Raw genomic sequence first — 24,917 nt, forward strand, 5'->3', positions numbered from 1 at the left:
TGACAGTTATGAATAATTTATTGTCAATTTCTATTAATCTCTAATTTTAAATAATGCGCTGAAGAAGGTTGAAAAATACAACCGAAACGTTCGAACTTTTTTGTCTAATATTTTATATCAAAATATTTTTTTTCCACAAATAAATATTAATAACAGAACTTAATTAGCTCTTATTGCCTTTTATATGTATATTAATTTTTAAAGAGCTGTTACAAATTATATCCCCTGTTAATTTGATTATTCTTTTTGGCGCGAAAGACGCGACGAAACTTTAAGAGCGCAGCTTTGCTTGGCTTGCAGGTCGGTGATCAGATCTACGGATGTGAAGGGAGATAAGGGCGAAAGTAAGTTTCGGGGGTGGGTTGGTAAAAGTGTAAGCACGAGGGAGAAACGAACGGGAAACGCGTTCCTAGCCTAGTGGTCGCGTGGCATGATCGGGCGAAAAAGCGAAAAGGCAAGATGCTTACGATACAACGTTCGGAGTCGTTGAGAGGGGCAGAAGGCTGCAACCCTCCCGGCACGCATTTGCTACCCCCTGTTGGGTCCGGGGCTTCCGTTTCCGGGTGGAAGCCCGCCGAGAGGAGCGTCTCCTTCAATCGAGACGTCCACGTGAAGAGGATCGGTGAGTCCAGGCAATATCACACCATACAAATTATACCGACGTATATCCTGCATATAGAGCGAGAGAGATCGAGAGAAATGGCGCTGCTTGATTTTTCGGCCCCGAAAATTCGTATTAATATTTATTTCTCTCGTGTGTATTTATATATTATCATTTTTAATCTACAAATAAAAAGGCAATAAGAGTTAATTAAGTTCTATACTAGAATTATATTTGTGAAAAGATTTATAACATAATTATTAAATATTATACAGAAGTAAAACGAATTTACTTCTGTATAATATTTAATAATTTATGTTATAAATCTTTTCACAAATATAATTCTAGTATAGAACTTAATTAGCTCTTATTGCCTTTTTATTTGTAGATTAAAATTTTTTAAAGATCTGTTACAAATTATATTATCATTTTTGTATAAATTCATGTATAAATTTTATTTTTAAAGGTAATCTATAGTATTCTTATTTGTCGATCTTCCGTTAGAGCCAACCCTTCAGGTTTCGTCTAACAGTATATACGCGCGTGTGAGGGCCAGGTACCGTTTGCCGAATTCAAATCTGATAAATGCGAAGACGACGTGTTCGCAAGGACGATCTTTCGTTACGATTTCGCGCACCAGACGCGGTCAGAATTTTATACATTATCAAAGGACACGCGCGACATCAGTTCAGAGAGAAAGAACGACAGGGGAGATTTCGCTTCGCGATGTCTTATGTTTGAAAAAAAAAAAAAAAAAAGGTACGGGCCAACCGTAGAGAGCGATCCTAGATTGTGGAAATTATTCGCGACGCGATTCTTGTCTCGCTCTCACAGAGATCTCGTCTCTCGACGTCGTTTCCAAGAAGCAGCTCCGACACGGAAAATTATGCGGCGCGGTCGTGCGAAATTCTACCGAAACAAAGATCATATTTAATTTCATCAAGATAGGAATGCGCGACGCGAGAGATTTCTGAGTTATTAACATGTTTAATTAAAACCGTTTATGTTTGAATTTCTTTCGATTTGCCCGGATTTGTTTCATAATATTCTAGGTCGCATTAATATTCACAATTTATATCAATTTTGTATTGGAATTTTTTATTAACGTACTAAGTAAAAATAATTTATTTTATTAAACGTCTCAAGCCTAAAGAGTTTTTATGAATGTGTACTTATGCAAAAATTTGTACTTGCAATAAATAAATCCTGCATCCTTAAATCTTTGATAAATACGAGAAGAATCGTGCAATAATACATACGAAAATCGATAGTAGCTACAAGAAATCAAAGAAGAGTTCTTTATCGGAAATATACGTTTAACAAACTTTATGTCTCTCTGTTACGTCAGCATGACGTTTATATGCAAATGTGAGGAAAGATTCTCGGATTTCTCGAGTAGGAGTTAATCGCGCGACCGAGACGTCAAGCAGTGCCATAGCCCTACGAGCTATGAAAATAATTCGCCTAACTTGTGTGTCTAACTTGTGCAATTCCCTCGATATATCAATGTTTAACATACTTTATCAGCAGAGCCTACCGCGGACTAACGGCACGAAATAATCGTAAACGCTATGCGATCGATCAGTTTTCTCTTGCGTGTTATCTAATATACCGACCCTATTTAATTGTAGCTAATTTTATATCGGCCATCGCGTAACAATAATCTTAACGACGACTCTCTCTTCTCTCCGGAGAGGATGGCAGCGGTCTCAATGACCTTGACACCGTCGAGGTCACCGAGATTGTCGCCATCTTGAGTTCGAGGGCAGACGATTTCATTGAAGGACGCGCGCCTTCTCTGTCTCTCGCAGTTCTCTTAATGCAATATGTGGGATTGTAATGGTATTGGTGTGTGCGCAAGGACTCAATCATTCCTCCTATATTACTAGCTAATTATTAATCGTATTAATTATCTCCCCCATTCCTTACGCCTCGCGAAGTAAGCGCTAAGTTCCCCAAAATTTTTGCTAAATTCTTAACACACTTTAAGCGCAAAATATATGTATAAAAAGACGTATTATAATTTGCTGGAGTCACTAATAAGATTGTATACATTTTAGCATACGTTAACTTTTGCTGTTCATTATTTAACATTCTCGAAAATTCAATATACATCGCTGATTAAAAATTAAATGGAAAACAAAATTCATTGAAAAATCACATTTCAGTGTCCATCTATTTTTGCAATGTTGGACTTAATTAATTAGACTTGAGGAGCTTTAAAAAGAAGATATACTAGTAAATATTGTGCAATTGATCTATTATAAATCTTCAGGTTGCCAGGTCCGTGCACGCGGTCATTATATTATGCTAGGTCACGTAGATACACTAAAAGCGGTATACGGAGGATCGCACTTCTATCTTGTTTATACGCAGTTTCAGGAAAGCAACTTAATATGCCACACACTACGAACCGCAGCGAAGTACGGGATAAGCACGGCAGATAAAGCTAAACGCAACGAACCGTCGCAAGTTACGAGCGTTTCCGCTTTCCGTATATATATATATATATGTATCGCCAACACACGGCGATCGGAATTCATTCGCATTCTCAACATCTCTTACTTGTTTTGACAGCTCGAATTATACCGGCGCAGGTAAAATTAATGTCTACCAAATCGAGGTAATTATCTTAGGATTCTGGAGTTTTATTTCAATTTATAAACGGCAATATATTTTACAGTTGGCATCAGCTGAGCCGAGCTCTGTACATAATTATACATACGATCTGTATATTAATTTCGAGATATCTTGGAACACGTGCGTAATATTGGCGAAAAAATTGATACGCGTACTGTTTCGCAGATAAAATGTCAAAATTTAATTTTATGCATGATTTTTATTTTACGAAGTTTTTTGCATTTAAAAAATATAAATAAAATTTGTAAATTATCAAATAATTATTATAATATACTATTTTAACAAAATCTACATACAATGGATTATCGCGAAATCACAATCAATTCTAGCCGAGAGAGCATAATAAAATTCGGGGGTCTTTATCGTCGTGTCTGCTTAATTCAGTGATACTATCACTGATCCGTAACAGCGACTGTGAATCGAGGGTTATCTTTGTTCTTAAAAAAATGTTTTAAATATTTTCAATTAATATATCGAACTTTAACAGAACTTATTCTTCATAAAGTTCTATTTCCTATTACCTATCTTCTTAAAAATGATATTCTAGCATTATATACTTTGAAATTAAATATTTTCAATTAATATATCGAACTTTAATAGAACTTATTCTTCATAAAGTTCTATTTCCTATTACCTGTCTTCTTAAAAATTATATTCTAGCATTATATACTTTGAAATTAAATAATAAAATTAGTAAAAGATAAAACACGTATATAAATTCGTTGATGCCACAACAATTTTTTATTAATCAAAAGTGATCTGTCGCTCGGAAATGATAGTCTAAAATGAAGGGGAGACTTTGCACTCTGCGATAAAAAGTCGCGGCCCAAATCGGCGCATTAGAGATCGTACCGCATTTCTTATTACACCGGTGTGAAGTGTGTGTTTCTTATCCTCCCTCGTACCCCTTTTTCTTCATTTTTCCCTCTCTTCGTTTCCCTTCAATGCGGGCGGTCTCGAGAAGTCAGCCTAGTTGGGTGCAACGTTGCGTTCGCGCATGTGCCTCTCGTCCAAGCTTGTTAAGGGCCCCTTGTGTCGTCCGCATTATCCCGCCTGTTGGCGTTTCCTGGATCGTCGCGTGCTCGCAGAGTCTTAACCCGCCCGCTCCATCGCTGCATACGTGTGTGTGTGTGTGTGTCTGTGTAACGAGGTGTAATACGCTTCGCGCTGCGATCTTCGTTAGATCACTAATGGACGTCGCACGGAAATCGCCCGGAGATATAACGCGGATTGTGGAAAAAGTAGCTCTATCGCTGCATAAGAAATTTACAGGGTGTCTGGCGGTCAGGGAATTTTATAAATATCTGGAATTGTCAGAGAAAAAAAGTCAGGGAAAATTTACTATTTATCTGGATTTTTTCGAATTATTCTATACATTTGTCTCGCTAATTTGAAATTTTTTATGAAATGAATATAAACTTTTCCGTGACTCCCAGCACGCTAATTTTCTGTGTTGTTAAAAATCGATTCGTTAATTTATATTTTCATCGTCGTGTTATTTTATTTCAATGTGTTTGATAGAGACAAAACTAAAAAATTTGATATTAATATAAATAAAAAAAGATGATTAAAGTTTATAGGTTACATGTTCGTTTCGACTATCGTACATAATGCAGATTGTATAATTGATTAAAATTTTTGTTTTAATTTAACATTGAATTGATTTATCATATAGATATACGCAAATTATATATTTGGAAAAAAATAATACTCAAAAAAGTCAGGGAATTTCGCGCGTCTCATTTAATTTCGAATCGTTAAATCTGATATTAAACTCGGTATTATCTTTCATCGCGCGGAGATTGTCGGGGAACAACGACGCGAATTTAATGATAACGCGGTAGATCGTCAGAGATCGCACGAGACGCAGGCAGCAGATGTAAGGAAGTAGATACCCGAAGCAGTGAGTCAAGAGATCACGTATCGGATACCTCGCGTGTAAACCGCTGTCATTAATGCCGTACGATCGCGTTAATCGTCTTTCTTGCCAGAGAAATACCATCACGATCAATTGCGAATTAACAGTCCTAGGCATGAATACCGACGAATTAAGGACTTGCAGCGCATATTAATCTTTATCCCCCGATGATTTATCTCTGCTCTTTCCGACGTACCTGTCATAGTTAGAAAGTTCTCTTATTTTTAAATAATATAATTAATATATATGACATTTATTATAATTATTATATAATTTTTTTTCTTCAAATTGCATTTAATTTGCATTTAAATTGCAATTAATTTATTTAATGTGTTGATTTTTTTCTCCTTGTGCTTTTTATAATTTCTGTTTCATATTTTTCGTGACATTTCAATTTATATTGCACTCAAATCCTTGTCTTCGTCGGTTGCGTGCCGAGTATCTCAAGGTTGCGAACAACCTGCAGAAACGAGGAAGTGCCGGGATATCGGATGGACCGGTAAAGTTGAGAACGTGGAGGTCGTTCTGACATCACTTTTGCGAAACGCGTGTTTAGTGGAAGTAGGGAGAGGTTGAGGGCAACGTGTAGCAAGGATGAGAGGTTACAGAGGTGAAACACGTACATATTATGAGAATACAAATTAGCGCAGTCCAATGCACTTGACGCAATTTACTCGCGACTCGACAAAATTCCACCGTGAATTTTCCAGTGAAATTCCATCGGCAAAGAGATTTTCTGCGCGGACTTTTTTGGCTCGCTGGAACGAATTAAAAGTCACGAGGATTCAGAACAAGTTGAAGAAATTCCACGAGGATTCGAGCAGGCTCGTAACGAGATTTTCTCATAGTTCCTCTAGCTTAGCAAGATCCGCGATTCGCGGAAGACACGTTGATCGCGACTAGTCGTCAGTGTATTACGACGGAGAAAACATTCCTCTCGCAATTATGACATCATGCGCTAAAATCATTCATCAGTGTCAACGCTACGTGCTTTCCCAGATGCTTTACTCGCTCAGGTGTTTCGCGTTCGTCGCCGGTAATCAATCTTCGGAAATTAGCTTTCGCTTGTGCACAAACTTCTTCCCCGATAAAACTCAAAGGATGAGGATATAATACGCGAAAGATAATGTAAAGTGTAGAATTAATAGGAAATAATGCGAGGTAACGAAGATGTTGCGGCAACGGTAAAATTTTACGGCCATTCTGACGAAGGGTGCCCGCTAACGAGGAAACTCACGACTGTGGAAAAAATCGAAACGAAGATATTTCAAGAAAGTGCAACGACTTGATTTCTCCGTCGTTGCGCCTTTGTAGTTCCGTTGCAGCTCGAGGCTCCCAAGTCTCGTATCGATTCACGCGACGAGAACTGACCGATACGAACTGTTGCACGAAGTGTTTACGGCCCTCGAAGCAGTAGGTCAGCGCGATCCGCGCGAACTTTGACCCCCGTGCAAGCGAGATTTGCACTTCCGGCAATTCTTTCACCCGGTATCTTTACCGTACGTCATTCGAGAGCAATGGATTCGCGAAATAGTAACCTGCATTCCATTCGACTAAATAACAGATCAAATCATAGAGTGACGTGATTGAATAATATATTGCGCATTTTTCAGTCGAAGAATATATTTCTATAATATTTAATTTTTTAATATTTCTTTTAGATTTATTTATTTATGCATCTTTCCACATATGATAATTGCCGTAAAATTGAAAAACTTTATATTATTTTATATTTATATGATCTACAGATCTCTCTACTATTATATTCTGTTAATGAAATATATATGTGGTATTTTCGTGAAATCCGGAATGCGGAATCTATAGAAATATAATCGTCATAACTCATGCTCGCGATTAATCGGGTTAAGCTGGCACGTAAATTAGATTCATCATTTCCGGAATTCTAAGCCACGTATATGCATCGCAACTGAAAGCGCAGCAAAAACGAGACAGTACATCGCGAGAGAAATCATCCATTAATTTTTTTCCCATATTAAGAGTATTTTTACTTTGATAATCTGAAGAAAATTTTAATATTACAACAATATAACAGTAAACAAGCCTTTAACACGTCGTTTTCACATATTTTACATCCTACTTTCGCCAGTAATATTAAAACAAGCGAGACAACAAAAAATCTACTGTTAAGCATTCGAATCTTTAGAGAGTTATTTAATTATATATTGTAAAGGTTTTTTAAAAATAACTTGCGTGTGATACACTTTTCATAATATATTATATATTATGTATGTATATTTGATTCTGCTTATATCAATTTGCACAAATATGATTATTTTATATTCATTGTACAACGTTCTCAGAATGTAGTCGAGAGAATGGCGACAGTGCACGCCTTTAAAAGATAACAATTCGTGAGAATGTCAAGCATAATCAAGAGAATCGACTGCGGTGGCCCGTTTCAACACATACCGTGGATGAATTTCTTTCAGTGGAAAACATTCACATTGACGGCATGAATAATGTACTTTCATTCAGATAGGAAAAGTGCCAAACGAAACTTTCTCGAATGTAGCTTTTCTTTTCCTGAGAAATTGAAAGACGTAATTAACATATAAACTATTTACGCTTTAATTTGCACCAGAATATATAACTATCGAGGAAAAATTAATTAAAATACTCATTGAATATATTAATTCACAAAAGCATGAAATTATTTTGAAAGTATATGTGGTAACTCGTGTATTGAATCTAAAAATTTCAAATTCTAAAGATTTTTGAGAATCAATATGTCTAATTATTTAAAAAATTAGGACCTAGCGAAAAATCTCAAGATCTTATAAAATCTGAAAATTTAATTATCTAAGAATCTTAGAAAATTCAAAAGATCTCATTTAAAAAAAAATTAAAAGTTTGAAATTTTACACGATTTAAGGCTTCACAATTCTGAGAATTAAGAAAAAGGACTGACAATTGCGAAGAATTTTCAAGGTTTGAAAAACTTGAAGAACTTATCATAATCTCGACAATTTGAAAAACCAACAAACCAAGTTGCTCCGATTAGATGATCCGACGATCAGAATGTCCTGCAACTCGTGACGGGAACTTGAACGATGGCTAACAACGCGATACCGTAATGACATGTCTCATACAGGATAACGCGCGTTCTCCATCATGAATTCATCGAACGTACATGTAACGCGCCCCTAGTGCAAGATCTTCGCGCTAATGTCGTGATAATTAAATCAACTTTACGATGCCCCTGAATATCAATCGGTCAGTCGAGCACAATGATTACATCTCGTTAACGGTCGCTCGTGGTATTGCATTAAATGACATTAGCAACGCTGAGTGAGTGTTGTGAACGGTAACACATCCCACGGGATAACCATAGGAGGAAACATAAACAATCTGTTGAACCGGTAAATAATAAGCTGATATTACGGCAAATTTACAAGTCCGTAATTGAAAGCATTTGGGTATAATCATGAAGATGTGCCCATATATCAGTGCTTGGTTTCATTCGAAGTGGTTTTCATATTTTTTCAGCGCATTTATTTCTCATGGAAAAATTGCAAATCCATAACGAACACTTTACTTCACTCTTATTCGCAATTCAAATTTCATAGAAATATATTTTTTTTTATATTTCTTCCTGACATATTTTTTAGATTGGATGTTTAAACTTTATAGTACATAATTTATAAATTAATTATAAAGTTAGGCTCGCATTAAGAAAGGAAAAGGATGAAGTCATTAAATATAACAAGGGAAAAAGAAAAATTTTAAAGCCACTGAGCAATTATCTGCATCACATTTTAATGCACTTTCTTCTCTCTCTCTCTTTCTCTCTCCCTCTATTTATCTCAGCCTTTCTTCGCGCTAAAATCGTTCGCGAAATATTTCTGCCGCATACATCCGAACAGTGTTTAATCCTCAGGAAAGGATCGAACCGAGATCTCGCTCGAGAATCGGATAATCATCGCGTTCTTCCGCTCGTTTTAACCCGCATTCCGCGGTATTAGCGTGAGCTATACGCCTTATTAATCTCGATCCGAGAACATAACACGATGCTACACGACGGAAGCCCGCGAAGTGGAAACGCGAAGTGCGTCCTTCGCCCGTTTTGCTGCGCGCAATTAAATCCAACGATATCTCAGAAGATTACATTCCCGCACGAGACAGTCGCACGGGGTTCGCGCCACTGAATCTCGTAAACGACGCAAAGTTTGTCGTCTTAGTTTACGATTTACAACGCGCAGTAGTGCAGAAGAGAGAGACCAGTGAGCTCTATACGTGCTGTAACAAGCTCCGGCGTTCAAAATGTCAGCTGAGGGAAAATAGCTCCTTCTAGTGTTGTCTCCTTCAATATATACATTCTAGTAAGAAAGTTCTCTTTACGGAGGATAATATCCTTAGTTATAATGAATACTAAATTTTCGACAGAGCTTGTACAAAGTTTTCATACATACGTGTATGCTTAAAAGACACTGCTACTTCTTAGAACATTCTCTTTCCCTCTTCCTCTTCTCACCTTTTTTATACGAGAGAACACGAGAGTATGTATAAAGTTCAGTGGACACGTTCGACCGGTCGCGAGGAAATCGCGTTCTAAGCCTGTCTCCTTTCTTTCCTCGAGACGATGTTTCCCCGAAAGCAGTATAACTTAGCTAAGCGCTAAGAAGCCCGTTAGACAGGACAAGCCTTTAGGAGACAAAGCTTCGCGAGAGGCTGTTAATTGCGTGTTTGTGGAAACCGAGCGACCATACGGGTCGTAAAAGCACTTTCGTGTGGCGGCGTTTTAAATAATGATTAGTGACAAATTCTCACGAGGGAGAGAGAGAGAGAGAGAGAGAGAAAGAAAGAGAAAGAGAGACGCAACTTTCTGGAAATAGTGTACTCTCTTCACAAAGCAGAAGAAAAAGAAATCGATAAGAGGACGAAGATGCATTTGTAGATACATATATAATATCTGCAAATAACTCTAAACATAAAAAAAAAACCCAACCAAATATTTTAATTTATTCTGGATTTACTTTCTTTTTTAGTCATTAAAAAATTCAAGATGGATTGAAATTAATACGCACCTACAACTGCATCTAGACTGTCATTGATACTTTTCTTTTTATTATTATTATTTTACATCGCAAAAGAACTATCTGCTTTTTCATTCTTTCAACTTGTTACTATGTACATACACATTGTGGACTTCGTTATTCGATGCGAATGTGCTAAACGCGAAAATAGCATAAACGTAGGCAGCGGAGTAAGTTGTTGAATGTATTCGCGACCGAAGGAATTAACGCATTTTATGCAACGACGACGACGACGACAAGAATGACGATGCACGCGACAAGATCGATAATGAATCAATTTTCGTCTAACGTCGATTAGCGTCTACCACGTAAGGCATGATGAGATCCGAGCTCATCCGAGACGTGGGAAGACGTCCACGGTCGCGATGCTTTCTCCTTATGTAAGATAAACCGTCCGCGCGAATAAAAATGATAGATCGAGCAAATCGCAGGTCTGCGTGTGTAGGCTGATTTTATCTGTAGTGAAAATTTCGTGGGAGACTTAATTAATGTCGGAAAGTGTTGTATCAAGGAATATAAAGCGATGAATTTGCTTTCAAAAGTGTGTAACTCGTGATGAAAAGATATTTTAATTTTTAATTAAATTAAATGCACATGGGAATGTGAAGAGGTTTTCATATATTTCGTCAGAATATTTAATGTTAGAGTTCTGAAGGATTTAAAAGCGAGAAATACATATCCATATAACTTGTGAAATTTTTAAATACAAAGAAGAATGCGCATTTTCCTTTTCATGAAAAAAATTAAACTTTAAGCTACAGTAACTTAAAGAGATTTTTTTTTACTTGATTTTTTCGTTGTCGAGAATTATTTATTACTATACGTACACTAAAAGAAAATTATTAAATCAATAAATATTTATTTCAATATATACTGCCTAATAAATTATTTATTTGAAACATAAATATTTATTTATTTCGAAAAGAATTTTCTTATATCAAATAAATACTTTCCACATCACATCGATAATAAAAGTTCCAAATAAATGATTTATTTGACAGTATTGAAATAAATACTTTGTCGAATTCAATGTATTTTTTTTTCAGTGTACGCTATACTTTCTTTTAATTTGAAACAGCATCTAATCTTGTTCAGCTGTCATTATTATAGGTCCTTTCTCTCTCTCTACCTTATCCACGATTTAAAAAGGAAAAAGGAGAAATTTTAGTTATCTTATGAATGAGTACGCACCAATCTCGAAGGAGCCGACACAGCCGTTAACGAGCTGTTGATTAAGCGACCCATTTATAAATATGACAGTGTTAATTACAAACATTATATCGATCGCGGATCGGACGACGTGGCGAATTAATGGCGGTCCCGATTCCGAGCCGAAGTAGCATTGAAAGCGGAAAAACGGCAATTTCTTACGCGTCGGATTCTAGCTTTTAACGTGAACCAGCCGCTTCTACCGGACGCTTAATTAAACTCGATTAACATCTAACGATCATGTGCTCGTTCGCTTAACATAAATCATTGATTTACAAGCCCAATAACGCAGCTGAGCATCGCAAAGTAATTTATTAACTTATCGAATTTGCCAACTATCGAACTGACAGCAAACACATCTCTTTTATTTAAAATTGAGAAATTCTACACCCAATTTCCATATATATATGTAGAATCGAAAACTGTTTAGAACAAAAATATTCATTTTGATAAACGACCTTTTTAACATTATTATTTTCAATTATTTATTAGGCAACATATTGTGAAATTATCAATTTATATTATTCGTTATCTCGTTATTTATGCTATCTCTCATGTTAATCAATGATCTTAATGATATCAAAGTTTACGAAAGCTTATAGATATTCAAGACAGCGATTTATTTTCTATTCAAGAAACGGGTAGGTAAAAAGAATATTATCGAATTTTATTTGATTATCTTGACGCGAATCGAAAATTCAAGTCGATGTCACGTTGACACTTTAATTTATAAGAAATTATTTTAACACTAGTTTTTTTTTATTTTACAGACACATATTTCTTTTTTTTTATCATTTTTAATTCTTCACTTTAAATACAAAAGAATGAATCGTGTTATACAAAAAAAAATCCACTAAATAAAATGTTTAAATAAATTAAAAATAGCTTAAAATAGAATTTTTCCAAATCCAGCTTCGAAAAAAATACCCAAAACGGCTTATATACTCGCGACTGCATAATATCGTTCGTAAATACATTAGACGCGATTAAAGAGTCGCGTGCACGATTCGTGTTTCAGGACGTGGTGCACCGCGCGTAACCGCGGCTCTCGTGAACGATGGAGAAGGTAGGTTGATCGCCACTCCGGTTCGCAAGGAGAGCATCGCCGCCAGGAGCAAGGAGGACCTCGCACAGGAAGCGGCCCTGGTCCTGCAGCAAGCGGGCAGCCTTCAGTGCGTGGCCCGCGACAACCGACGCAATCTGCTCGGTCGCTTCAGCACCCTACCGGCGCGCCGCAACAACAAGAAACGTCCGGAGCTGCCGATCGATGTGAGGTCTCGCCGCGGCAGCGACGAGATCGGCGGCAGCTCTACGACCGCGGATCTCGGCACCCCGCGGGCCAAGAAGAAGCCGCTGCTGGGGAGAAGCGCGAGCGATGCCGGCGCGAGGAAGCTGAAGAGTCCGCTCGCGCGCTTCTTCTCGCCCAAGTTGGAAAGGCGGCGACAACCGGTTGACCGAAGCGCGAGTGACGCCGGCACCTGGCCTCGTCCGAAGCGCAGCGGCAGCGAGAGCGAGGGCTCGCACCTCAGCACCGTCAGTCAGCGAGCGAAGAAGCAGCAGCTGTCGCCGATAATCGAGACGTCGCCGCAGTACGTGGACCAGCATCCGTTTCACTTCGGCATCTCGGAGCGCGAGAACAATAATCAGCCGACGAAATCCAAGAAGGAAGAACGAACGAGTCTGACGATCGAGCCGACTGATAACAGATCGCCCAGCCGAGAAGCCAAGGTGATCGAGCATCGTATAATCGTCGAGGGCAGAGACGACGGAGAAGAAGAGAGAAAGGAAACCGCGAGGACCAGCCGTACTCCTTCACCTCTGAAGGAACCCGAGCGCGGGAAAGACGAGGTCGATCAAGCGGGCGTAGATAGTATGCTACATAGCAGCCGCTACGATCTTCAGCAACAGCAGGAGTCCACCATTCACAAGATGATCCACCGACTGTCCAACGATCGTTCGCCGCCGCCGCAGCTGCCGAGAACGATGGTGTCACCGTCGCCGGGATTCGGCCACAACAACAACCGGCCGTTCTCCTACACGAGACCGAACGATTCTTGCAGTCCTCCACCGCCGGCGCAAACCAACGTCATCTACGCGCAGGTGCAGCCGGACAAGAAGAAGGCTCAGCGGAGCCACTCCGACAGCGACGAGGGCCTCGGTCTCGACAGGAAGGACTCCTCCCGGGAGAACAGTCCGGCGGAGAAGGAGTACCGCAGAGCCGAGTATTCGTACAGCAGCGATCTGCGTCGCAACAACGAGATCAACAGCTTCAAGTCGAGGTACGAGGAGGAACGGAAAGAACGGTCTCTTCGGCAAGCCTCTGGGCAGCTCGAAGGACTTGATCTCTAGAACGAACGAGACCGCGAAGCGTTACGAGTTCGACGAAATCGATAGGCGTCTGTTCGACAAGCCCGATAAATACACGTCGACCGTGTTCGTGGACACTTCCGGTCGTGGCAGGGCCGACGGGATGGACTCTAAACGAAGAGACAGCGGCGAGCTGTCGTCGAGGCAGAACGAAAGCGGGATCTCGCCCAAGACTTCCGAGTTGAGCGCACGACGGGATCTCCTGGAGTCCAGAATCAAGTCGAGATTGCTGGCCGACGAGATGTTCGCCGCGAAGAACAACGCGTCGATGAAGAAGTCGAGCGAGCACGAGATAATCGACAAACCGATCGTTCCGTCGCCGGTCACGCCGAATCGTATCGCGTCACCGAAACGATACATGGACACCTACATCACGGAGACGCGCACTAATAGCAACGGCGAGAAGTACATCTTCGAGAAGGAGATACACGAGGATAACGGCAAGGTTTACGGCTACGAGAAGAAGATCACCAACAAAGTCCCGACGAACGGTTACCTCGACGCGAAACCCAAGGACGGTTACACCGTGGAGACCAGGACGGACAAGTACGGGGACAAGTATATCGTGGAGACGCGCACGCACGAGGGTTACACCGATGACATCAATTCGTTCCTCAATGACCGTGCACGGAGCAGTCCGGAAGAAAGATTCCAGGCGGTGAGAAACGGCGGCAGCTCCTACAAGCCGTATCTACCCGAGAGCACCGGTGCAACGACGCATCACTTTCGCAGCGAATCGCGAGGAAACGAGTTATCGTCGCCGATCATCGCCAAGAAACTCAACGAGCGCAAGTTCTCGAAGAGCGACGACTTCTTGGACCGCGAGAATCGGCCGATCGAACGAAACGGGTATCTGCCGAAGAAGAAGCCGTTCGAGTCGATTCGCGGCATGAGCAAGTCGACCCAGAGATTGGACGAGGTCGGAGAGAACGCCAGGGTGCGGGCGCTCAGGAGCGAGTACACCACGAGGTCGCACGAGAACCTGACCAGCAGCCAGGCCGGATACGCGAGACGACCGACCGCGTTGCTGCTTGACAGCCCGACGATGAACGGACGCAGAACGAGGTCGCCGTTCGCTAAACGTCACCTGAACAGTCTGCGCGAGGGCCCGAAACGACGACTACGACACCGACATCTCGCAGCTGACCAGCAGCCAGCTGGAGTCCAGTAAGTATTACAAGGAGACGCGCACCACGCAGAGATACACGAGCGGCGGCAAACCGCCGATTCACGACGATTATGACAGTTCGCCACCGAGGATACGCACCGATCGTGGCGGCTACAATTCCAGCCGATACGACTCGGACACCACCGCCAGGGACTCCATCCGCTGCGAGACGCGCTACGACGAGACGTCCTCGCGCACACTTAGAAAGGAACACCGCAAGCTGGACGACGATCCGAAGAAGCCGCTGCGACGATCGCGCAATCGGCTCGATTACTTTGACGATTCCGATGGTCCCCGAAGGAAGGTGTCCTCGGTCACTCGATTGGAGACCTTTACCGAAAGCCCGACCAGACCACCCAGGACTTATCACGAGGGCAAATCAAGGCACTTGAGGCAGGAGACACGGGGACATCACGTCGAGCGCCGTCATCGTGAGACTCGGCTGAGCGATTCGGATCGCAAGGATCGATTAGCCGATTCCGGGATCGAGAATGATTACAGAAGAGACTCCCAGGAGGCGGACAGGCGCGAGCAGCTCGAGTCCGAGGACGAGGGTTTCGTCAGTCGGCAGTTCATCAAGCACGAACGACGGCACACGGATCGGAACATGAATCTGACGCCCACTTCCGACCGGCACGAGTACGAGAAATACGTAAACGAGTCGTCGAAGCCGCCGCTGGTCACCGCGAAGCCGCCCACCGGCGCCGCCGACAAGAAGTACGAGAAGAAGGTGGCGAAGAAGAGCGGCACCATGAGCAAGGTCAAGCAGCTGTTCAGCAAGAAGGAGAAGAAGGCCAAGGAGGAGAAAGGGAAGAAGAGCTCGAGGAGCGGCAGCAGCGGCGCCCTGACCGACGACGAGGTGACGATGAGGTATCGGGAGTACCGCGGCGATCAGCTGTTGAGAGGTGCCAAGAGCGCGCGGGATTTGGGCAGCGACATCAATCAGGTAAGGGAAATCTCTTTCTTTTTCTCCACGCTCGACGCACGAGATTGACTGACTCAAGGTTAAAGCCGCGCTCGAGCGTGGCCGATGATTGATTGATTTTGGCATCTCGGTCAATGAATCGGACGTTAAGCGAGGTCGATATGTGGTAGTATCGTGGATGCATTAACTATTTTTTTAGAATTCATATCGTTTTCACTTGGCATAATTTTTCGTATGAGATAACATATGAAAGTATATCGTATGATGTAATATATAAAAAACGTTAATTATATATATATATATATATATATTTATCAAAATTAAAATGTAATGAATAGTACAGGAAATTTGAAATATTTTAATGTCCAAAGAAAGTCAAATTATTATTAATCTTAATATTTTAATATTGGGAATTTCCTTAATATTTCTTAACAAAACAATGTAGATTCACGTTTTACGAGAAAAATAAGACAACATCGTTTGAAAAAGGAACAAACTCGTAAACACGATTAGTTCGAGCTAATATTTATATCGAGACAGAACACTGTATTTCCAAAGTTTTCCAAGTTCTCAACAGTGTTTGCGGGAAGAGAACATACATGGCAATATATCTAAACGATCGCGCGCGACCGCAAGTGATAGCGTTTCGAACATCATCTCCGTTACTCGGGATAAAGAAGAGATAAGGCTCACGTGATATTAATCAGGATGACCGCACGAGGTACGAGAATCACACAGGGCGTTGCGAGAGATTCCTGTTCCGCTCACGCTGCTATTTATGCGATTGTCGCGGATTAAAAGGCGAAAGAGAAGAGAGAAATCGTTGCCGCGCGCGATTTTGCTTGCGCGATCGGACGTCCAGTAATTTTCTCGCGCCTTTTCCGCGGCTTTTAATCCACCGTCAACGCCCCCGACGTTCGGTACGAACCGGAAGTAACCGGGTAATTGGGCCCCAAGCGCTGCTCCGACTGCCGTTGCAATTGCGTCATGTCTAACTGTACAGCTAGCCGGCCTTTAACTACCTGGTCGCAGCTGAAAAGCGGTAGGATTACGCTGCCACCCACGCCCGCGAGGAAACATATCCTTTTCGGAATATCTATCATGCATAATATACACACGCACACATATACGCAAGCTGCGACAAGGTAATGCGAGCCCGCGAAATCCATAGATAGGCTCTGACACGCGCGTTGAATCGAGTTGACTTCTATCGCACGTGATGACAATTTATTTTTTCAATTTCAGATTGCATACATTTTCATGTGACAGATAAGATAAATTTATATCATACGCTGAAAAGAAAATTTATTGAATTTGTGAATGAGTATTTATTTCAATACTGCCTTATATCAATTATTTATTTGTTTCAAATAAATAATTTATAAGGCAGTATTGAAATAAATAATTTATTAACTTCATAATTTTTTTCAGTGTACAATTCTTTGTACGTAATAATTGAGTAAAAAAATTAAAATATGATAAATAGTACAGCAAATTTGAATTATTACACAAGAGAATCTCAAATTATTATCGATATAAATATAGATTAAATAAAAAAGTATATTATTTATCATTACATGTATATTATTTCGCTGCGCTATTCAACATATTTTAATTTGATTTCAATATTATTTGAAAATAAGAATGACAAGTTGGAGAAATATCACGAGTTATTAATATTCATCTAGCACGAGACTTGACAAGTCGAGTCATTTTGCGCATAACGCGAATTATCTCGAAATTGCTTATCGCTATTATCTCAGAAAGTTTGATTCATTTGCCATTACTACAATGGACAGTTACGAATGTTATTGTTAGGCCAGAGAATTCTGCACGTGGTGCACGATAGGCTCGTCGATCTCGCGAGTTAAGCGAACTAGACGTTACCCCGTAACGGAGCTTTCGCTGTCGGACGTCGCCGGGATCCCGTATGAAGAGTAATGATACGGCGTCCGCGAGCGATCATCGACATGAAAGCCCACTGCCTCCTCTCTTGGGAAATAAGTCGAAGTCTCCGGACGTAACATTTAACCCGAATGATAGATAATTCCCTCCGTATCGCCCGAGGAGATTTTTCCTCGCGGTAAATCTCAGGAACGATCGTTATTCCTCGATTGCGCAACTCGTCAAGCAGCTCGCCCGCCAGGTATTCAATTTCGCGACGATCCTAAATAGAATACGCAGACACGCACGTAGGATGATACATATACATACATACATACATACATATGTATACGTAAGAGATAGCGCATCTCCTCGCCGTATCGCGCGCTCTGATTAATCGGTCATTTAATATTCCGATTACCGCTGTTGTCCCTGTACGAGGAATAGGCTCGAGTCGAGAGACCGACTCTTAATTTCCCTTAAGCGAGTACCCCTAACTCGATTACGCGCGAGCACGTGTTATTAACACGCCGAGTCGATTTACCGCGCGCGTTTGCAGCCGCAAACGATTTGCGGCGAAGGTCGCGATCGCTTCATGCGAACGCACGAATATAAAATATCGACGCCATTATCTAATTAGACGAACACGCCGTAAATAAGGACGCTTATATGGTATATATATATATGTATACATATAACGCCGCTTTGCCGCTGCCGGTCGTGGAAAGGGAAACAAAATTGCTCGTTCGCGACTAGCATTTTCGACGCGAGAAGAATCGTGAGAGATTCGCTCGTTGATGGTCTCGAAATACCCATCCGAATCAAACAGCAATCTATTATCAATCAATCATTTTCAAATTTTCGATAATAGGTCTTCAATTTTCCTTCAGCCGGATCACAATTTGCATCTCATTCCCAACTAAAATTATTTATCTCCATCTTACGGTTGAGAAAAAAAAATCGATATTTAATTAACACTTTTTGATGAAAAGTAGCAGAGGTACATTTGAAGAATCCGCGCAGAACGAATCGACACGATCGAAAAAATGGACCCGGACAATAGAGCAATTCGCCAGAGATCGATACACTTGCCGCGGGAGGCTCTCTCTCTCTCTCTCTCTCTCTCTCTAGTAGGTGCGATCGCGTCAGTTCCATCGATGAGAGATTAATGGACCACAGCGTGTCGTCGGCCATTGGACCGAAAGCTGGCGAGTCTAAAAAAGAGGATACGACGGTGAGGAGGAAGGCGAGCGTGAAACGCGTCCAGAAACGGGTCTCACGGCGTCTTGTCAGTCGTTACACAACGCGTTACACGTGACAGGTTGTTGGCGTGTCGCGAGTCGAAGGACGTTAATTTTACTCCAGTTGCGTAGACTAACGATCGAGGATGTACTCGAGGTTCTAAGCCCGTGATTAGGACATTTGTCGAATCTAATGCGCGCCATTATATCACCTCTTCGCCCGATTTCTCGCGCGTCCTCCCATTTTCTGTCATTCCAGGTCTCCGTTAATCTCCCGTGGTGCTTTCGCGCTTCGTCATTAATCGCGGCCACGTCGCCCTGGGACACGACGAAACCCATTTGCCTCTCCCCGCTGCTTCGACGACGACCGACACAGCCGTTCGCCGATCATCGAAACCTGCGTCCTTCTCTTTTCTGCCCTTCTTCTTCTTCTCTCTCTTTCTCGTCCCGCCGAACGAGTTACACGACTGGGAGCAAACAAACCGCGGCATGCACCGACGAAGGTGTCTGCTCGTTCTCTCCTCGGCGGAGACTTGGTTTTCTCACGCGACTTGGTACTCGAGACTCGGTTGCGCAATTTGCATGGCGCGAAATTATAAGGCGCTAAGTATCATTTTTCAAACGTGAAAGTTCCGAGATCTTACATCGCGGCTGTATAATTTTGTAACATAAATTCGGCTTCTTTAACATTGTTATTCTTATAACAATATGTAAAACGAAATAATCAACAATTTATAACAAAAGATGATAAAATACATGTTTTCGCCGTTGCGTTATACATTATAATCGATAGACTATTTTACAGAAAGCGCGACTATTAATTTCGTGATTTCTCGCCTGCGCGCACATGCACGTTGACATCTCCGTCGCAGGTATACATTTTTTCGCCGTTGCGTTATACATTATAATCGATAGACTATTTTGCAGAAAGCGCGACTATTAATTTCGCGATTTCTCGCCTGCGCGCACATGCACGTTGACATCTCCGTCGCAGGTGTTTGCGAATCGAGTAGCTTGTAAAGCTGGACCAGCTCGGCCACGGCTGCGCGCGCGAGATGATCGAGCATTATCGTATCTCGGAACACCCACGCGAACGGAAAGAACGGGCATCGGTGTCGCGACCGATCCACGCCCAGGTGCAAAGACACATGCTCTTGCATAGCGGAGGCGCGGTGGTGCTTTCGCAACGCGACCGCCGGCGCAAAAGGGACCGAGAGGGAGTATATCGGTGGCGAGAAGAGAGAAGGAGAGGAGCGCAAAAAAGACCCATTAACTTCACCGTAACCCGGCAGGAGAGGTGCGGATCCCCGCGGCGCGGCTTGCCTTCTACCGCGCTAATTAATAATAAATGGCCGTAAAACGAAAAGAGAATCCTTTATTTTGTACCAGCGCCGCGCCACGCCGAGCCCTTTTCCCCATCCGTCCCTTCTGCTTTTTCCTAGCCGCGTTTTTCAGCCAGCCGGCGTCTTCTAGCTTCGATGTCTCATCTTCTTCTCGTCTGCTTCTCGGCTTTGTATGTGTCTCGAGATATGTTGAAAATTATTCGTCGTTTCGTTTATCGCTTATGTAATGACCCGATAATCGTGAATCATTCCAATGAATGTCTCACTTTCGTCACGCTTATTCGAAGAACGCGTTATCGCGTCGCACTCGTATAGCCTTAACGTATATAAATCCTAGCGCTATGTGTATATATTGAGTTGTAAGTTATGTTTTACTTCACATATAATCTCCGATTGTCCGTAGGGGATTTATCCAAGGATAGAATAAATCTGTCTATCTACCTATCTATCTGCCTACCTTGCTCGCCGATTAATACCACCGTTTCGCGGTAGCCAACAATCGAGACAATTGCTTACGCACACTTTACGCACTATCGGCGATGATGGAGTGTCGCCAATGTGTGCGTTATCCAATCGCACTATTTTTCCTCAACGTAGTACCGATCATAATTTTGCAAACGCGGTCTATTCGATAGAGAGAGAGAGAGAGGTAGAAGCGATTTTTAAATTATGACTTATCTTTTTATATGATCTCCAGTTATATCTAAACTTGTAATATATGCAAGACATTTCATTTAATTAGCAATCTGTGCAGCTGATCGCTATTCACGTAGAGTTAATAACATTACTATAGATAATCAATATCTTTGCATAATAATTGTCATCATCGGTAATATTTTCTCCCTATATAATATTTCTTCGATAAATTTAAGCAGAAATAGATATCAATATTACGCTGCATTAATAATAAATTTTCTCATCTAATTTTTACACATTCAATCCAAACAATCATGTATACATTTTTTCCAAAATTAATTTAATTCTTTAAAAAAATTTTTTAATTATAGATAATCAATATCTTTGCATAGTAATTATGTCATCATCAGTAATATTTTTCCCCACAATATTCAATAAATTTAAGCAAAAATAAATACCTATCAATAATCACGCTGCATTAATAATAAACTTTCTCTGATTCAATTTTTTATACATTCAATTCAAACTAGTCATGTATACATTTTTCACAATTCTTTAAAAGAAATTTTTTTTTCCTTTGCGTGCAATTCAATCATTGCGAACGCTTTTCGATGTGGAAAATTCCAATCGCACGCCGCGAATTCGTCGGAAATCGGATTTCGCGGAGAGGTGAACGTACGTTTGAAAGGATCGGCTTCGATCGACGGGGGAGATCCCTGGTATGCGACGAGACCCGCACCTCGTTCGCCATGCACCCACGAGCTGTGACCTACACACGGACGCGCGCACCCACCCACCCGTGACGCCGCTGTTGAGAGAACCGTATCCCATTTCCATCGAAAGTTCACACTAATGGCATTTGCTCTACACACATCGTGTGCACTATGCGGCTCGGGAGAAAGAGAGAGAGAGAGAGAGAGAGAGACCGTAATCGGCCAATTACAATTTATTAGCTGGCGCGGGCGTGTTCGCGGCTCTCGAGCGACTCGATATACCGGACTGAGCTGGCCGATATCGGCTGTGTTTTTAACATCGGCACACGTTGTTTGTACACGTCACAGTTCAATTGAGCATTCAATTCGTTATTGAGAATGAAATTTAAAAATGAGATGCTGGAAATATAATAAATAAGGTTTGCGCAATAAAGTCTGACGGTTCAGAAAGGAGAATCGACTTTGTATTTTATTTTAATACTAAAACAGGATGCGTTGGACGTCAAAAATACTTGCTCGTTAGGAATTTCACGAAAAAAAATCAGTATTATTTAATATTAAAATAACAAAACCGACAAGGCAGTATAATAGATTTTGCACAATCAGATTTCATCCGAGATATTCTAATGACTTTGCGAAGAATAAATCGGAGCTACGTAACGAGACGCTAAATTCCTGAATCGCCGAGGAATCGAAGCGCGATATCGCGAGAAAGAGAAACGAAAGACCGGAGCGAGCCGGAAGACGAGAAAAGGATCCCTAGAATATTCACGTTCGCGAGAGAGCACGCTTTGGAAGCTAGATGCACTTTGCTTTATGGTAGGCGGATCATTCACACCTCCACTCCGGCCGGTTATGTTGCGCCTGGGTTAAAGGAAAGGACCAGCCGGGACTGGATAGGACATAGGAACTGGATCGCATTCCCCGTTCCGTGGGGCATAAAACCGTTGAGATAATATTGCCCGATAGGTTATTTATTGATATCTCGGGCTTAGGCTGCCACGATGCTCTATGCCCGGTGTATGCCATCACGGAAATCTTCCGCGAGATTGCAGAAATACTCTGCCACGTTAGCCTGGCTTCTTCCACGCTGCTATATATACGAAACCGTCCGTGTAACATCCTGCTGCGGAGTTAGGGTACCGTTGATAGCCCTGAGAAATGCGGGAACTTGTGTTGGTGCAGCCTCGTCAAGAGCTGCAGCTTCGATACGCGACGGTCTTTAAATAATCTCTCCTCTCGGCATTTTTTCAGAGAAAACTTATGTACACTCGGAAGATCTTTATTAGAAATGTTTCGAATTTTCCTTCTAATATCGACATTGTCATGATGAATTTAATTAATGAAAATATAGAGACAAAGTAAAATTTAGTTCATCTTCCATTCGTTCGCTTAAAATAATTTAAAAAAAAAACAATTAAAAATTGAAATTTATCTGGAATTAAAGAAAGATTATTCGAAATTCTTAAAATAAAATAAACAAAGATTCGTTTTTTATTTCACATCGCTCGTGAGCACAAGATCGGTATCTCGATAAGAAGAAGTCAGTTCCAAATTATTTGCAAGAATCTGCGGATGAATAAAATTCAGCCTCTCACTCAAGACGAGGCTGAAACAGCCTGTACACGCGTCGTGTAGGTTTTCGGTGTAGATGTTGGGACGTAGGCGCGATGTATCTCTCTTGTCTCACGCGGAATCGTATCCGCGTGGATCTGCGACTGTTCGTCAGTTTGGTGTCTATATCAATATATAATACGCGACGGACAGGCGCGAAGATATTCCGTTCGCTTTCCAATTTCTGTATTCCGCCTTCGCGCCGTTTTAAGCAGGTTCGCCCGTCGTCCAGATCGGCCGCGATCGCGATTTGCATACTCAACGAGATCCGCCGATAGCTCTGCTCACGCCTCCGACTGCTCTTTTTCGTACGCTTACGTGTACGGGCTATACGCGCAATATTTCGCGATATCCGTCGGGCATTAAGCTAACTCGCGCATCGTTATGAAATACTTATATAGCAGGCGCCAGAAAAGTGGCGATCGCTCGTTTCGTCGGAATTTAAAGTCCCGGTTAAACGAAAACGTGGCGCGATCTTCTCGCGATAATTCGAAGAGGGAGAGAGGAAACGATACGGGAAATTTTTATAAAAGAAATAGTCCGACGATCGAGTCTTTCTAACTATATCAGAGTGTCTAGTCGGACAGGGATATCTGGAAAACTGGGCATTGTCAGGGAAAAGTCAGGAAATAATTAATTAAGTAATAGTATAAGTAACTTCCGAACCTTTTTATTGTTGACAAAAATGTCTCACAGATTTCATGATTTAACATTTAATTAATTTATCATATATAGAAATATGCAAATTATATATTTGGAAAAAATAATACTAAAAATTCAGGGAAAAAATGAATTTCTGGTCTTGGAAAATCTGAAAAAATGAGGGAATTTTTTTCATCGAATCTGCTGGACACCCTGTATATAAATCTTTCTCTCTGCCCTGATTATTGCATTGTGGTATATAAAATCTTCCCACAGAAAGAAAGGCTAGATAGACCGGAGGTCAGCGAGAATCCACGCAAGGGATCCGCGAACACGTCGGCGAGAGACGAAGGAACGACGCGAGCAGGTTGCAAGAGGAAGATTTCCCTCGGCGGGGCGCACGCAGCACGGTTTCGTGCCAATCGTTGCACCGGTTAGAAGTAATTAATTACGCGAACGAGCGATTAATGATGCCTCCGAGCGGCCGAGCGAGAGCGAGCCGCCTCGCGAAAAGTCATCCTTCAAACCGCGGCTCGCTCGATCGGACCCACTTTCGCGGGGACGCAGATTTTTCCGATTTGCCCGACATCGCGCACCGTACACGCGAGAGTGCTCTCACGGACTTAATCGTAAGCGAAGAAAATCGCGCACGCATATATGTAAATTTATCAGGTACGAGATGCGCGGTGAACACGTATAGGAAGATTGTAGAGATTTCCCGATGTTGATACGCTGCAAGTCGAAAGAGACGTAAGGATTCTCAATTGATAATAATCCTCCGACGCGACTTGATGTATTATACTGTGTCAAAATGTTCTCATTAGTGCTGGATTTATCATTCGATTTAAAGTAGCGTGATTTAAAAAATAAGATGATCTTGCACTTTGTAAGCTAACTATTATTTCATACTGAACAAATTATTAAATGAATAAATGACTCATTTGGCCAGTATTGAAATAAAT

The 24,917-nt window shown here is 41.6% G+C and overlaps 1 protein-coding gene across 1 annotated transcript in view; it reads left to right on the forward strand.

Moving 5' to 3' along the window:
* Positions 1-283: 283 nt before the first annotated feature.
* Positions 284-24,917, forward strand: part of blo (bloated) — a 116,916-nt gene continuing 92,282 nt past the window's right edge. The window contains 4 exon segments of the mRNA XM_085482622.1: positions 284-622; positions 12,441-13,719; positions 13,721-14,900; positions 14,902-15,903. Of these exon segments, the coding sequence (XP_085338748.1) occupies positions 460-622; positions 12,441-13,719; positions 13,721-14,900; positions 14,902-15,903 (3,624 nt within the window). The 5' untranslated portion in view covers positions 284-459.

This window comes from Nylanderia fulva, unplaced genomic scaffold, assembly GCF_048542155.1.
Source record: "Nylanderia fulva isolate GAGA-0341 unplaced genomic scaffold, ASM4854215v1 Scaffold21, whole genome shotgun sequence".
Taxonomy (NCBI): Eukaryota; Metazoa; Arthropoda; class Insecta; order Hymenoptera; family Formicidae; genus Nylanderia; species Nylanderia fulva.